General features: G+C 48.4%; 1 protein-coding gene across 1 annotated transcript; it reads left to right on the forward strand.

The window, feature by feature from the left end:
- Window positions 1–2,069: 2,069 nt before the first annotated feature.
- LOC124704625 lies at window positions 2,070–4,742 on the forward strand. Its single transcript, XM_047236898.1, has 7 exons — window positions 2,070–2,225; window positions 2,668–2,754; window positions 2,843–3,091; window positions 3,221–3,385; window positions 3,572–3,625; window positions 3,723–3,869; window positions 4,365–4,742. Exons 1-7 carry the CDS (start codon window positions 2,082–2,084, stop codon window positions 4,740–4,742), a joined length of 1,224 nt encoding a protein of 407 aa, XP_047092854.1. The 5' UTR covers window positions 2,070–2,081.
- The last annotated feature ends 12,076 nt before the right edge of the window (window positions 4,743–16,818 follow it).

Consider the following 16,818-nt stretch of genomic DNA (forward strand, 5'->3'; position numbering starts at 1 on the left):
TTTGTTTATTTCCCTAATAAACTTCTATTCGGGGTTTGAGCTGTCAAGTTGTACCGCTTTATAAACTACGAGAATGCTATTGTTTGCCACCACTCTAACGATGTTCAACCTGGCACTCTATTCGCCTAGCTTTGCGTTAGTATTCCAGGATCGGACATTTGCCAAACATGCATATCATTGCCAACCTTGGAAGAAATGCCATAGTTTCCACCTAGCTTGTTGCATTCATTCAATACATAAAACCCCAAACCATCACCGAGGACCAACATTCGATCCGGTGGACGCTTGGCGGTTTCTTCTTCATTTGACCTCACCCGGCTTGGACGCGGCACAACCAGTGACATAAATCAACCTAAAATATGGCATCTTGATCTTTGTAGAAATAAGTTTGAGAAGATAGGAGAATCAAGATGATGTATTAGACCAACTAGGAATTATCAAATCCGAGTCAACAAAAAAAACCCAGAAACCACGTGTGAGGGGTGGAATATTAGGACAACTATGCATAATGAAATTACAGTCAACAAATAAGACCCAGAAACCACATGAGAGGGTCGCAATAAAATACCATCCTATGCTAGATTGATAGAGAAGTACAATAACCATGTTGACCTAAGTTATTTTAATACCACATATGTTTAGTCTTTCCGTGTGAGTTACATTTAGTTGTGTATTATGTATTGTTAGAGATACTTCTTAAAATATGCTTGTTTACTCAATTGATGGATTAGGTTGTGTATTGTGTATTGTTAGAGATACTTCTTAAAATATTCTTGTTTACTCAGTAGATGGATTAGGTTGTGTATTCTGTATTGTTAGAGATACTTCTTAAAATATGCTTGTTTACTCAGTAGATGGGTTAAGTTGGTAACATTAGGACCACAATGGTTTACCTTGTAAAAATAACGCTACGACTTTATCATTAGCTTGTGTTTAGGTCATTTTCGATTGTTTATTTCCCGTACAACTTCTATTTGGGGATTTGAATTGTCAAATTACATTGCTCTACTAACTACTCGAAGGTTACTTCTGCCACCACTCCGACGAAGTTCAACTCGGTCCTCTATTCTCCTGGATTTGCGTTTGTATTTCAAGATTGGACATTTGCTAAACATCGCATTGCCAACCTTGGCAAGAAATGCCATATTTTCCACCAACCTTAGCACAATATTAAACACAATAAATACCCAAACCATCACAAAGGACCAACATTTCAGTGGGCGTTGGATGTTTTTTCCTCTCTATTGAGATAAGCCTGGTTTAGACGTGGCACACCTTGTGGCACGAACCAGCTTTGGAATCGTTTAGGAGCATTTTTGTCTAGATACCAGAAATGCATTATGTATTGTTAGCGATACGTTTTAGAATATACTATTTTTTTCTTCCAAAAGAACTTTAATTTGGGTTTGAATTGTCAAATTACATTGTTTTAATAGCCTAGCGATGGTTACTTTTGCCGCCACTCTAACAAAGTTTAGCTCGTAACTGGTCCTCTATTCCCCTGGCTTTGCGCTTGTATTTCAGGATCGTACATTTGCTAAACATATCATTACCAAATTTAACAAAGAATGACATATCACTCCAAACCATCACCGAGGACCAACATTCCGGTTAGAGCTGCACGGTTTCTTTTTTTCTCCATCGATCGACATCAGCTTTGGACGTGGCACAGCCGGTGACACGGACCAATTTTGGAATCGTGCAGGGGCATTTCCGTCTAGCCAAGCTCGGAAAAGAGCAAAAGTTGCAGCGTGCGAGAGTGGGCGGCGGGCCTCAAGAACAGAACAGAGCGGCCGCCTCGCTTCACTCCCCACTTGTAGACAGTCCAGCAGCAGCCGCAGCACTAGCGTTGTTGTCTAGTGGTGGAGCGCTCGCGTCCCCAGCCCAGACGGCGAGGCGCCCGAGAAGCCGAGAGCGTGCCGTGCCACCACTCCCCCCACACCGCATTGTTTCAAAATCCGCAGCTGTGCCGGCGGCCGGCGGCGAGTGGCGTCTCTGGTAGAGAGGGGGAGTTTCTCTATCAAGATTTGGCCGGAGAAGGGGCGGGTCCGAGAGGAGGAGCGGGAGGAGCGGCGGCGCACATGGCCACCGCGCGCGTCGGCGCGTGCCTGCTGGTGGCGGTGATGTGCCTCTCGTGCGGCGCGGCGGCCGCGGCGAGGTCGCCCGAGGCCAGGATGCACCGCCACCTCAAGCGCCTCAACAAGCCCGCCGTCAAGAGCATCGAGGTGCGCCCGCCGAGCTAGATTCGTTTTCCTGCCCTTGTTCGTCTGAAGATTTGAATGGGGATTTCTTCCTCCCCGTTCGAACCTAGCGTTTCTTGCTCTGCATTTGTGAGGATTCGAAGCTATAGTTCTTGGCTAATCCCCTAAAGTTGCACTCCGATTTGAAAGTATCATCTTTTTGGGGCTATTTTTTCCTGGTTGTTCTAGGGGCTGATTCGCTTTCTCGCTTTGCAATTTTCGCGAAAGTCCCCATCTTTCTTTCGGCTACAGCGGACACGGCTAGGCAAAAAAATTTCAACAAAGATGCCCACTACTTTGTGCGAGTTTCTTTCTTTGTAGTTATTAAACTTCAGTGCGAAATCTGAAGCTTCAGTGGATGCCAAAGCAGTGCCGAATCTCAGTGAAACTTCGTGGATGCTAATTTTTTTGTTTTGTTTGCAAGCAGAGCCCTGATGGGGACATCATAGACTGCGTGCACATCTCGCACCAGCCGGCCTTTGACCACCCATACCTCAAGAACCACACTATCCAGGTAACACCAAATTTGTTTGCAACTGTGTCGGCCGTAGAAGAAGCCATGATATTTTTGCTGGATTCCATAAATCATTTTGCCCTTGCAGATGAGGCCGAGCTATCACCCGGAGGGTCTGTACGACGAATCCAAGACCTCCTCTGCCGATGGCGAGAAGCCTATGGTTCAGTTGTGGCACCAGAATGGCAGGTGCTCTCCGGGCACCGTCCCTGTCCGGAGAACAAAGAAGGATGACCTGCTCCGGGCAAGCTCGTTCCGGCGGTATGGAAGGAAGCGGCACACCGTGGCGAACCCGATGTCCGTCGACCCCGCCATGCTCAACGAGGGCGGCCATCAAGTACGTGCACCACATTGCATCCATCTGTCTTAGTGTTGGGTCCAGTGAGTTGCAGCAAGGAAGAAGAAATGCCACCTAAGTGCTATATTGTGTGCATCGTATATGTAACTGTCTGATGTGGATTTTCAGCACGCGATATCGTACGTTCAAGGCGAGAAGTACTACGGCGCGAAGGCGACGATCAATGTCTGGGATCCCAAGATCGAGCAGCCCAACGAGTTCAGCCTGTCCCAGCTGTGGATCTTGGGGGGCTCCTTCGGGGAGGACCTCAACAGCATCGAAGCTGGCTGGCAGGTACCGCTGAAAGATCATCCAACCACATACAGCTCCATGAGCTTGCACTCTCGTAGCCCATGTCTAGTAAATGCAGCACCGTTCTTGTGGTTGATCGGTACCTCTGTTCCTGCGATTTTTAGCTAGCCCTGCCCTGTGGTGTCACGAGCTCTGAACTTTTCTCTGTTCTGTTTGATTATTCTTCAGGTTAGCCCTGACCTCTATGGGGACAACAACACAAGGCTGTTCACCTACTGGACCGTAAGTGTTTTCTTCACATTCTCTTGTAAACAATCAAGTTCAATTTGTGAAATTTGCTCGTGCTGATGTTCTCTTCTACATGTTCTGTATTCTGTAGAGTGATGCGTACCAGGCCACAGGTTGCTACAACATACTGTGTTCAGGGTTCGTTCAGATCAACAGTGAGGTGGCCATGGGAGCCAGCATCTTCCCCCTCTCAGGCTACTCCGGCTCACAGTATGACATCAGCATACTAATCTGGAAGGTGAGCAAGCAGTTCAATCTAGTGCAGTCAGAAATTGTGTCACAAGCATGCAGGCCAGAAAATCTTTGCCCACTTGCTGCTGTGCTCTTTACTCTTGCACCTTGACTGAACTATGAAAATTATTTAGTCCCCCCCTCACCCTGGGGCTCTTTAGTCAACAACCCTTTTTATCCTTGATGATTACTCTAGCTGTGTTTGTCAATAGAAGTTTCATGAAGCATGCAACTTTTAACCTCAACAAGCAACTGTTGTTGATAGTGCCGAGATAGAAAGTCTTATGTGTTCTCATTTCTATGGAGCACGGGTAATGAGTGCGTGCTTGGCATGCTTAGTGCGGCACTAATGTCGGCGCATCTGAATGCTAAACGGCTACCCTGTACTGAAGTCTAGATTTATGTTATACTCCATGTCAATGCATGTGGTTGTCAATGTTGACAAACCTGATGCTGCTTGTTATGCTGTGTGTGGTCTAATGATTTTACTTATTGCTCACAGGATCCGAAAGAGGGACACTGGTGGATGCAGTTCGGCAAGGAGTACGTGTTGGGGTACTGGCCGTCCTTCCTCTTCTCGTACCTAGCGGACAGCGCGTCGATGATCGAGTGGGGCGGAGAGGTGGTGAACTCGCAACCCGATGGTGTGCACACGTCGACGCAGATGGGCAGCGGGCACTTCCCGGAGGAGGGGTTCAGCAAGGCGAGCTACTTCAAGAACATCCAGGTGGTGGACAGCACAAACAACCTCAAGGCTCCCCGGGGCCTGGGCACGTTCACGGAGCAGTCCAACTGCTACGACGTGCAGAACGGCAACAACGGCGACTGGGGCTCCTACTTCTACTACGGAGGCCCTGGCAGGAGCTCCAACTGCCAGTAGTGACCGAGATCATCCTGACTGATGATTGAGCGAGCAAGCATGCGCCGATCCATGTCGAGTGTAACACACCATCAGAATGCATCATAAGTTTTCTTAGGTCTAGGTAGTGTGTCTGATGTGAATGGGTCCCGGTGTCGCTTTTCTGATTTTTTTTCTCTCCAATATTTCTGTGTCATGTCAAGCCTTCTGAAGAGAAGCATGGCATGTGGTGTGGTGGTGGTGGTGCACCTGTGATGATGGCCTACCAGTACCACACCTCCTTTTCATATAATGGTAGATTCAGCTGTCTTTCTGGGTATTGTTGGAGGTTCTCTCTTGGGCTCAACCAAAGAGGGTCATGGGTGCAAATGCTTTGTTTCTCTTGTCACACCTTTCTCTCCTTTGGATGGATGCCGCCAGTGTAGTGTATCGAAATCCGCAATCGGCTGTGTCTCGATGAGAATCGCAGTGTTCTGTGAAATACTTTGGTATATGCATGAGCTCAAAAAGATCTGCAGCCTCTTATGAGCAATCGATTGGTAAATGGCGGTACAGAGTTAATTGAATATTTGCGGTACTGTTGTTCCATGAAGATACAAAAAACATAAGTAGGTCGACAACTGGAACTACTTGATCCGCCGAAAGAAGATAGATATAGACAACTGGAACTACTTCTGGAGATTTGCTATAGTTCAGTTCTCTATGTTTTATATGAAAAACAAACATCTTACTGATTTCGTCACTGGAGAGCCACTATTCAATGATATGCACCCAAGATTAGTTGTGTTTTGTGGCAGATTATAGTATTAGCCTGGCATCAGGACATGTCCTAAATATTATTCATGGCGTTTATGAATGCGTGTCAGCATTCAGATACAGTTTGGGAGCTGATGAGTGATGATAGTCCATGCCCCCATTGACCGTCAGCAGCAGATCTCAGCTGCCCCTAGAACTGGAGCTTCAAGTCTCCACTGGCCAACGGTCAGAGTATAGCCACATGTCTTGAATATTCACGGGGAATATGAATGTGCCTCTCCCAGGTCGTGTGGACTGATGAAGATGGAGGAGGATGTGCAGTCCATTTCTCCCTTGATCCTGCCATCATCTCCCAGAGTCCCAGCTGCCCCTGGACCTAGAAATTTTGTTTTTTTTTTTTTTTTTTTTTTTGAAATGGAGGCAAAAGCTTTGCCTCATCTATTAATTAAGAAGAAGGTGCTCAGTTTTTAGGAGAAAACCGAGCGAAAACCTACAATAATAGGGCCAAGCCCACGTCAAGAACACACCCACAAGAGAACACTAAGAGGAACCGACAACCCAAGAGCACAACATCGCAAAAAAAGATCCACTAAAAGAACATGACAACCCAAAATGAGTCCATCACTTAAACAGCTTCTCAAACTTCTCTTGTTATGGCTCTCCTCCTTATCCTTCTGATAGATACCTTTTTAAGAGACTTCTCCACCTTCTTGATCATATCCTCTGAGGCTTTACCTGCTAAGACACATGCAATTTCCTTGTTGGCCGTCTCGATCTGGTAAGATCAGACACAGCCCATACATACTGGTCTGTCTCACGGTCCTGGATCAGATGCCGGTGTGGGGCAGAACAATCAAATGCGCATGTCTGCGTGGAGATGCTGGAATGGTGCTGGTCCATGTTACTCGGTGCAAGATCCATCCATGTGCTGTTGCCACAGATCCCCAGGCCAGACCGGACCAGTCAAACTCGCATCGCATCCGTATCATGTTGTTCCTGAACTTACAGTAATAGCGTTAGCAGCAGTGACGACTGACCAGCTGTTTCTTGGAGTGGTGTTCCTGTGTCTGAACTGAAACAATTGCAACTCGAATTACGTCGAAGCTGGATATCTATTGTATGACACCGTATAATCTTCACTTATTTGAAAATTTAGGTTTGGAAATAAAATGCTTGGACATGAACATGTTTACATTTGGACAAAAAAAAACAACCAAGTGGTTCTACCATACAAGCATATGCATCCTGAATTCCTGAGAAAGAAGTTGCTAAGCTAGACTAGCTAATTATCTGAAAGCATTTTCATGTGATATGGATCTTGCTACTAGTAACAATTGTCAAGGAATAGTCCCTCGAACACCAACTTGCATCTTAAGTTTGGCATGCCATTAGCACAACCTAGTAGTATTCCTGATGTTGGTGTCCTTATTCGGAGTTTTTTTTTAAACAAGGGCAAAAGCTTTGCCCTATTTAATTAATTAAGATAGAAGTTTTACAATAAAGTAAAGTGACCATATTACAAAACGCTCTACTCTCGCGGCATTAAGTTGCTCATGTGCTTGGCACCCGCTAAAACCCAAGAGCTTCGATTCACGCTTAACGTTTCTAGGATGAACGGGGGTGGAGCTTGCTTGTTCTTGAAGACCCGGACGTTTCTTTCGTTCAAATTTCCCACGACACAAAAAGGGTGAGGGAGGCCAAATCCTTGCGCTTCGTCATGATGTCCCACCAACTATGGGTGAAGAGCGCTGGCCAAGCATGGAGGTCGATGAAATGAAGTCCAAGGCAATCCTCGACGAGGCCTGAAAGCCTAAAAGGGAAACGGAAATTCACAAAAAGGTGATCCACCGACTCCATCGTGCGTTTGCAAAGCGGGCAAGCACCGTAATTTTGCCACCCCTCTTCTCCAAGCGGTCGACGGTCCAAAGATTATTTTAAATGGCAAGCCAGGCAAAAAACTTCACTTTTGGAGTAACCCAAATCTTCCAAACCTATGAGCAACCCGGCGAAGAGGTTGCCCCAAGGAATTGGACCTTGTAAGCGGATTTAGATGAATAATGGCCATTCTCGGTAAGGTCCTAAGTGATCTCGTCCGACACACCGTCTTGGAGATTAATGTCCCTTAGCTGCACCCGAAGTAAAATGTATTGGCGGATGTGTTCAAAAGTGATATATGCATTCATGTTGATCTTTGATATCCAACCTCCATTTAGGATGGCTTTTTGGACATTCCATTTTCTTCTCATAGATTATTTTGTAGATAATTGCGGCAATGTCTCTAGGCTTAGCACCTTGAAGCCATGAGACCACCCAAAAAGGTTTTTTTTTTCTTCTATTTCCCAACGTGATTGTCGTGGCAGCATTAAAAAGATCCATGTCCACCTCGTTACAATTGATATCCACAAGGCGTTCGACTCTCTGAGATGGAATTGCATCATAGATCTCCTTAAAAACGTGGTTTCCCTAGTGGATTTAGAAATTGGATTACCGTCTTGCTAATCACCTCATCTCCCCGGATCCTTAAGCCGGATTCAGTGGCAATTAAACGGTAAAGATAGATTCAGTAAAGAGTTGTATCATGTATCGTCTCTGTCTCTGAAAGATATAAACGGGTCGTCCTCAGTCCAAACATGGTACGATCATGGATTGTTTCCTGCTCCAACTCCACGTATATCCAAACATATACCAGGCCGGGCTGGGCCGGCCGCCGGCGGATGGACAATGCATCTACTACTTCGATCGAAAGCCATGGCGCCGCGGAGACGCCGGCGAAAATCCGCATGCTCGGCGCTGCCGGCGCCACGGACCCTACCGGTGGATCTCCTGCTCGAGATCGCCGCGCGCTCCGACGCCACGACACTCGTTCGCTGCGCCGCCGCCTCCCGGCTCCTCCGCCACCGCATCTTCGGCGACACCTTCATGAAGGAGCAAGCCACGGCCGTCATCCCCGCCTGGGCACTCCTACGCTACCACACCAACCGCCCGTTCACGCCCGACGCCACCTTCGTCGACGAGCACCTCGCGCCCTTGGTGTCGCGCCATGCCGCGGACCTCCTCCGCCAGTACCACCCGCTGGCGTCGTGTCGCACTCGCAGCCTCGTCATGATATACCACCGCCGTGACCTCAAAAGGAGCAACAGTCCGTGGCATTGTTTTGGATACGCATATGCCTAGGTTCCTCGTTATATGTTCGTTGGGTCTGCATGCGGTCACAAAGTACTTTTTTGACCGTTCGACAATTAAGTTAGAGTTTTTTTTAGATATAGGTTACAATTAGCTTACAAGTACTTATTGGCTGCATTATGTGTGACTGTTACTATCCCACTTAATATGGACACTACTAGAGGAAGGATTGATGGATTTGGGGTAGCTCTAGGTACAAGGATCTAGCAGGAAAGCATGGGGTACAATGAAGACGGGAGTTCATGGACAAAGAAGAAGCCATGTCTGCCGTGAGGATCATCCGTTCTACTACCTCCGTTTCGGTTTAACAGGCACACACGCAGGTTAAGACAAACTTTGACCATTGATTTGGTTAACAAAATATAACTTTTATGTCTACAAAATATATATCGTTAGATTCGTATGCAAAAAAGTTTTTCAGTGATATAATTTTTGTGACATATATTTCATATTTTATTAACTAAAATAATGATCAAAGCAATTTCTTAAACTACGTGCGCGCCTGTTAATCTGAGACGGAGGGAGTAGGTAGGTTTCAATTCGCTTTGTCTCCGGGCCTTGGGATGGTACCACCTTCTAGCAGCAGGCCTTGCAACCCGGTGAAGTAGCCCACACGGTCCATGACATTCACCCCTCCTTAATATCGGGCTTGACCTCAAGGCGCCATCACCGATCACTTGAGACATGTTGGCCACCATCCCACTGAGCATAAAATTGCTTCCTAAGAACAATCTCATATGAAGAAGCAATCTTACACATGGTTCCAGTGGCCAAGAACGGAGGGATACATGAGTGCATCACCGTCTTGTACATATGAACGGAGGGTTCGAAAAAACAGTTACCACCGAGAAATTCTACTGAATGGAATTTGAAAATATTAATGTTTTTTTTGATAAATTATGGATGAATCTGTAAATTCGTTTTAAACATCTCGCGCGGTATTATAAAAATATTTGCACGGAAACCGTTAATACTGGTTCACACCAGTATTTTATCGCAACCGAGAGAAAAAAAACCTTGTGTCAAAGAGAAAAAACCTTGCATATGACACAGTGAACCCGGACATCCACCTGGATCCCATGGGGCTGAGTGGAAGGTGGTGAGTTCATTGTGTTGCTTACCACTCCATACTTCTATTGGGTTTGGTAGCACAAAATTGACTTAGATTTGCCAAAAGGCCTCGTGTGCAAAGCCCGGTAAACACTACTAAAGGTAGGATTGCAAGATGTGGAGTAGTTCTAGGTACAAGGATATAGTATGAGAGGCCATGTCTCTGTTCCAAGTTCTAGTTCTTCGACACTTGATCTGTTCACATCGCTCCCATTGATTGAAGTACTCCTCCTATCCATAATAAGTGTCGAGTCTTTACTACAAATTTATTTAAACTTGAATTAAATCCCTGCCACTTTATGGATAAGAGAAAATACATTTGATGGCTTAGTTCTGTCCCTAGGCCTTGGGCCGGTAACCCCTTCTAGCAGTAGCTCATGCAACCTGGTGAAGCAACTCATATGGTCAGTGATAGTGAGCTATGTTTTTTTGTATCCCTTGGATGCAAATGCATCTTTAGTTTACTAGAGGGAAGAGCATGTCATCTGCAACCTAATCCACATGATGCGGCGCCCCGATCCTACAAGTGGATCTTGTGTTGGAGATCGTCGTGTGCTTCGAGGCAATGACCCTTGTTCGCTATGCCCTCACTGCATCCTCACAATAACTTCATCCAGCAGCAAGCCGCATGTGTCATGCCCCCAGCCTACTACGTCCTCGCGCGCCTCCAAATCCGCCACTACCACCCACGCAGGCCGCTCGTCTCCCTGATGCTTCTAGCCACGCTCGCCGCCTCGGACTTCATCGACAAGCACCTCACGCCCGTTGCGTCACGCTGTACATCTTCCGATATTATGACTCATTGATGTTGTGTTGTGGTATCGTCGTTTTCTGCCTTGTCTCCTTGTCACCCCAAAAGGCGAAGATTTCCAGTTCCGAGTTGTACATGTATGGCCCTATCATTGACACCCGCACCTTCATCTCTGAACTGCTGGACATCTTCATGGACGACAAGTCTTCAATTAGAAGCTGCGTAATGCTCACCGCCCGGACGACATTAATTGCTCCTCCTTCTCGTTGCTCCTCGCTGAAATGAACATCCACCATACAGATAGGCTTGACAAGGGATGCACTATGAGACTCCAGACCTCAATGCCGTCGGATACCCGCGGCATAAGATGGGGATAGATCAATAAATATGTAAGCCACTCTAGGCCATTCCAAGAGCAGAAGGGTTTCGACGTCCTCCCTGGCGATGTAATCCACTGGCTCCTCCATGACCGGATCGAGATCCTCACATACAATGTCCACACAAGAAAGCTAGGCATCGTGAAGTACCGAGACATGCCCGGCAAGCTCTGCCTGGCCATATTATCAGATGGGAGGTTGCGGATTCTTGCCATTCATGGGTTCATCATATGTGCGCGCTAACACCTCTCGACTGGTTAGTGGCGGCGGGGCGCTACGATCGACATGGGGAGAAGCTACGGTCAATAAATCTCAACATTCCTTTAGTCCTTGTCGTGTGTGTGCGTGTGTGTGTGCGTGCGCGTGTGAGCGTGTGTGTGTCTGTGTCATTTTTTCGTGAGAATTAGGCTTCTTGGCCACCTACCTCTAATGAAGATTAACAGGTTTGACGTCCTCAAACGTTGAATCCTACCTCGCCATGCTGCTGCAGATAGATCAATGGTTTAATTTTTGATAAAATTATTATTCACAAAGTGGATTTTCGTAAGTATTGCACGCCATTTTTCCTCATTAGCCTTCAAATTCAATTCTTTGTAATTGGTTTTCAAATGATATTACATCACATTTTCTAGTTTACCTCATCAAAGTATTCTAAAAAAAGATTGATATCATCACAATTTGTTGTACAATTCAAATAGTGTGTTACTGTCTTCGAAGTAAATCCCATTAGGTCCAAAAGTAGATGGAAATAGGTCCCAACACCCAATCCGCAAGCATGAAATACAAATGCATGCAATATACCGATATATTTTCAATATAAATTCAACCCAGCGCAATAAAAATCTAGAATAAGTAATTTTAGGAGACTAATGTGCCCCATTATTGGTAGAATTTCAGTAAGCCTCCGATTATTGGAGCATCTCCAGCCATGCCCCCGGGAAGGCCCTCATGACCCCTTATTTTTATCTGGATGGACGAAAACGGCCCAATCACGTCCCCAGCTTCTCGTTTTCGTCCGAATTTAGGTCTAAATCCGTCCGGACTCCCCAGGCCATCCTCGGTTCCCCGGGGTGCTGCCGGGGACTCTGGATGGAGCAAATTCCGCGCTCTAGCCCGCGTGTCAGTGAAAAGTTGCAAAAAACTAGCCCAAAGACGGCTGGAAAATCGTTGCTCCCCATGTCAAAAATAGGTCCAATCCGGACCAATTTTCATCCGGATTGTGCCCCGGGGGCCTCCACCGGCTGGAGATGCTCTTACTATTCGAAAGAGTTGTTCATTCAATATTTTAGTGTTAAATATAGTAGAATAAAATGATACTTATATGTAAAAGTAATGCTGCTTCCACTGTACTAATTATTATAACTTGGTGGCAATCGCACGAACATTGTGCTGGTAAAATCAAAATCACGAGTTTGAGATGGCCTAGTTCTCTATCGACGGATCTAGGACGTGCCCTGCAAATATAACTGCGCCGGTCACCTCCTCCACTATGAAGTATGCAAAGGGATGGTCAGCTACAAAATCCACCCCAGGAGGTGGCGACTCCGGCATATCACATCCATACTCAAAATCCGTAAAGGTGATCGCCGCCGCTTCGGTGCCTTCCTCGTTTACCTCGATGACCGCCTTGTGGATGATGTCGTTCAAGACCGTTGGCAAGCCGAGTCATCGGGCTCTACCATGTCGGACAGATCGGCCTCGATCACCGAACGGCAATTTAAGCCCTAGCTTCTCAAGAATAGTGACGACGCTGCTTTCGAAGGACAACTTAAACTTGGGCACCCGGAATTCGTCAACTTCAACCTTCTCCTTGGGCAGGTGTTCGTGTAGGAAGCCAGGCTGTGATGCTATCATGTCAACTAGGTTCGGCAAGCCGTCATGGTCATCTGGGAGGAAGATACACATAGAAAACTTCGTGCGCTTGTTACGCCCAGAGGACATCCTCTTACGCTTCTTACGATTAGAGGACCCCTCCGCATAGCCTGTCAACATGTAAGCATAGTGTGGTCGGGAGGAGTTAGATAGGGAAGCATGGGATGGCCGGCGCCGGCAAGATATATATTTTTTTTTTGAAACGAGGCAAAAGCTTTGCCAATATATTGATATAGAAGGAGCAAACAGGGTATGGCCTAGGCCAAAAAGAAAAAATAAAGAGGGACAGGCCCCCGAAAAGACGAGAATCAACCCATAAGCTCAGCAAGGTTTTTAGCTCCGGCTAGCACCCAGGCTTCCCCTTCTTTTTTGATCCTACGCATGACCTCTGAAGGCAAGGAAGACTTGCCGTTGAAGACTCTCTCGTTCCTTTCCTTCCAAATCTCCCAGGCAATGAGCATGATTGCTGTTTTGAGACCTTTCGGGGAAGAGGAGGGTGATTTGGCAGTGGCCTCGCCGCATTCGAGAACTTTAGGCCGGTTGGTCCCCATGCCGAGCAGCAGATCCGGACAAGAGAGCCGGCTGGCCGCGGCCGACCGGATCCTTCTAGAGTAGCGACATTCAAAGAGCATGTGCCGAGCTGTCTCCGGGTGCACCCGCATAGCCGGCAAGAAGGGGTGTGGGGCCATCCACGCTTGGCTAGGCGGTCGGCGGTCCAAAGACGATTCCGAACTGCGAGCCAAGCGAAGAAACGACACTTGGGCGGGGCCCAGGTCTTCCAGATGATCGAACCGAAGGCGCACGGTAGAGAGGCCATGAATTGTGCCTTATAGGCGGAACTAGCCGAATAGCAGCCATTAGGCGAGATGGTCCAAATGATGGAGTCTTCGATGTCCGGGGATAACTGGACATCCGAAAGGAGGTCCCATAAGTGAACGAACTGAGCAATATGATCGGCAGTGAAGGAGTCCACCACAAGGTCGGTAATCCAGTTCTGGCCATTTAGAGCATCCTGAACAGTCCGGTTTTTCCTTCTGGAAGCTTTAAAGATTAGGGGCGCAAGGTCTTTAGGGGGCGAACCATTAAGCCAGGAGGAGGACCAGAAGGAGGCCTTCCCGCCGTCGCCAATAGTCACTCTGGTGGCCGCGCTGAAAAGCTGACGATCGGAATCATCATTGGGGGTTTCAGTCCCCACCCAAGGCTTTCCTGGGGCCTTCCACTCGTACCATAACCAGCGGAGTCTTAGGGCACGAGAGAATTTTTCCAAGTCGAGGATTCCCAGTCCGCCAAGCTCCTTGGGTCGACATACCTTCTGCCAATTAACCTTGCACTTTCCTCCGCTCACAGAATCTTTGCAGCCCCAAAGCATACCTCGGCTGATCTTGGCAAAAGCCTTTAGGGTGCCCTTATCCGCCTTGAGGGCCGTGAGGAGGAAAATCGGCATGGAGGATAAAACTGATTTCACATATGCGCAACATCCGGCCCGAGTGAGGTATTTGCCTTTCAAGGGGTTCAACCGCGCTGCCGCCTTGTCGATATAGGGCTGGAGATCGGCCTTTCTAAGTCTGCCGAGCGACAGGGGCAGACCAAGATACTTGAGAGGGAACTGAACGATGTCGGCCGGGAAGTTTGCCAGGACCGATGTTAGGTCAATGTCAGAGCAGCGTATCGGAGCAATGGAACTCTTTCCCACGTTGGTCACCATCCCAGTAACCATCCCAAAATTCTGAAGAATGCTGGCCAGGTTTGTCACATCACGCTCATTAGGGACCAGGAAGATGGCAGCGTCATCCGCATACATGGAGGTGCGGGGTCCCGGAAGTCCTCCAGGCATTCCAAGAAGCAGGCCAGAGGAGGTTGCCCTTTCCAATATATGTTGCAGCGGGTCGATGGCGATGTCAAAAAGCAAGGGCGACAGAGGGTCTCCTTGTCTAAGGCCACGACCGTGGACGATATCTTTCCCAGGGATGCCATTGAGGATGACCCGTGATGAAGCTGAGGAGAATAAGGTGACCATCATAGCCCGCCATCTCGGGGGGAAGCCGAGACGTTGCATGAGTTCCAGAATATAATCCCAGCGGACAGTGTCAAAAGCCTTGGCGATATCCAGCTTAATGAGGAGGGCTGGGGTCTTGGTGCGATGAAGCTTGCGGGCACTGTTCCTGACATACATGAAGTTGTCATGGATGGTCCTGGTCTTGATAAAAGCGCTTTGGCTGCGAGAAACGATAGTGTCCATCTTCGGGCTGAGCCGACGGGCCATAGCTTTGGCGATGATCTTCGGTATCGCATGAATGAGACTTATGGGTCTGAAATCAGTGATGGATTCCGCGCCATCCTTCTTAGGGAGGAGAACAATGTTAGCCGTATTGATGATGTGAAAATTGGGGGCTGATTGCTCGGAGAAGGCGTTGACGGCTTTCATGATATCATCCTTGATGATTTCCCAACACGACCGGAAAAAAGTAATGGAGTAACCATCAGGGCCGGGAGCCTTATCAGCAGGCATGTCATCAATCGCCTCTTTTATTTCAAGCTCAGAGAAAGGCAGGTCGAGATCCTCCAGCATGTGGTGGATGGGGTTTATGGCCGCCCAGTTGAAGACAAGCTCGCGTGGAGGTGGTCGGCCCAGGGTATGGGAGAAATGGTCGAAAATAATCCTTTCCTTGTCCTCATGGGTCGTGGCCCAACCAGTATTGTGCCTGAGCCTTTGAATGTGGTTTTTTCGTTTCCTCGAGTTGATGCGTAAATGGAAGAATTTGGTGTTGGCATCACCCTCACGAAGGTAGTTTATTCTGGAGGCCTGCCGTTTCCGCGATCTTTCCAAAGCTGCAAGTCCCAGAACCCGTCTTTTGAGACCACTACGGAGAGCCTTTTCATCTGCGGACAAGGCACGAAAATCCTGGGCCGTGTCCAGTTGAAGGATGACATCAAGCGCCATGAGAAGCTGAAGCTTGCAGTTTGAGAAGAGACCCTTGCTCCAGGTTCGTAAGCTGCGCGCTGTAGCTTTCAACTTGTGGTTGATCACATGGACTGGATGAGTGTGTGTAGTCGGCTCCGTCCAGGCTTGAATGATTTCCCAACGTCGAGGCTGGCAGAGAGCGCCGCCAGGCCGCCAGTGTCGGCCTGCGCCGTCGGGTTCCTTGGCACTTCCATCGCTGGCTGTTGAGACAGAGAGAAATCTGGTCGAGAAACGATGATGGGTTCTTTTGCTTGATGTATAGTGCACGCTTCGAGGATCGGGTTTAGGTATGGATTGCTAGAGACCTTACGAGCTACGAGTCGTTTCTAAGTTGGTAACCGCGCGCCCGGCCGGCCGATCTAGAATCCGTTTTGGATGCCTGAAAAATTGAAGTGCAAACTTGGTCGGTACTCTGCCTAGGCTGAGCACTTGTTTCTGCTAGTAACGAGGAAAACAAGTCTACTTACTCTGCCCGTCTCCGAGTCCGACCTCGCATCATGTTCACTCGTATAAAAGCCTCACACACGCGCCCTGCTACAGCTGCGCGCAGCATCACATTTAGATAATTAGATAGATTTAGGTCTGTTGCAGATCGATCGGGAACCGTGCACAACGTCCACCATGGACAAGAACAAGGCGGTCGGCGACAACGAGGGGTTCACCGACAAGCAGCGTGTGGAGTTCTGGATACGGGAAATAGAGGCCGGCCGGGAGCAGCTGTTCATCGATACCATCTTGCGGAGCGGCACGGAGGATCGACCCAAGCCCTGCTTCTGCCGCAATCCGCCGTCAGCTAACAAGCCGGGCCCGCCGCCGCCGCCGCCGCCGCCGGAAAACGGGTTCAGCCTCGTCACGGTGCTAGCGCTGTACGCGCCGGTACCGCAGGCGTCTCGCGATCAGCTGAATAACATGACGCCGTCGACCGCCGCCCAAGGAAAGAAGCCCCGGTGCACTCCGACCGCCCCTCGCCGCGCCCGGAAGGAAGGTTCGCAAGACCACACGCACGCGCGCTCCTTGGTACATAAGCCGCGGCGGCCGTCGTCGGCGTCCGAGCTAGACCAGGCGCCGCAGCACTCCTTCAAAACG

Source organism: Lolium rigidum, chromosome 3 (genome assembly GCF_022539505.1).
Source record: "Lolium rigidum isolate FL_2022 chromosome 3, APGP_CSIRO_Lrig_0.1, whole genome shotgun sequence".
NCBI lineage: Eukaryota > Viridiplantae > Streptophyta > Magnoliopsida > Poales > Poaceae > Lolium > Lolium rigidum.

Excerpts from the sequence above, each read along its gene's own strand:
- LOC124704625 (XM_047236898.1), top strand. The coding sequence starts at position 2,082 with ATGGCCACCGCGCGCGTCGGCGCGTGCCTGCTGGTGGCGGTGATGTGC. Across the intron at positions 2,755-2,842 it reads TCAAGAACCACACTATCCAG|ATGAGGCCGAGCTATCACCC; the intron begins GTAACACCAAAT and ends TTGCCCTTGCAG. Across the intron at positions 3,386-3,571 it reads GCATCGAAGCTGGCTGGCAG|GTTAGCCCTGACCTCTATGG; the intron begins GTACCGCTGAAA and ends ATTATTCTTCAG.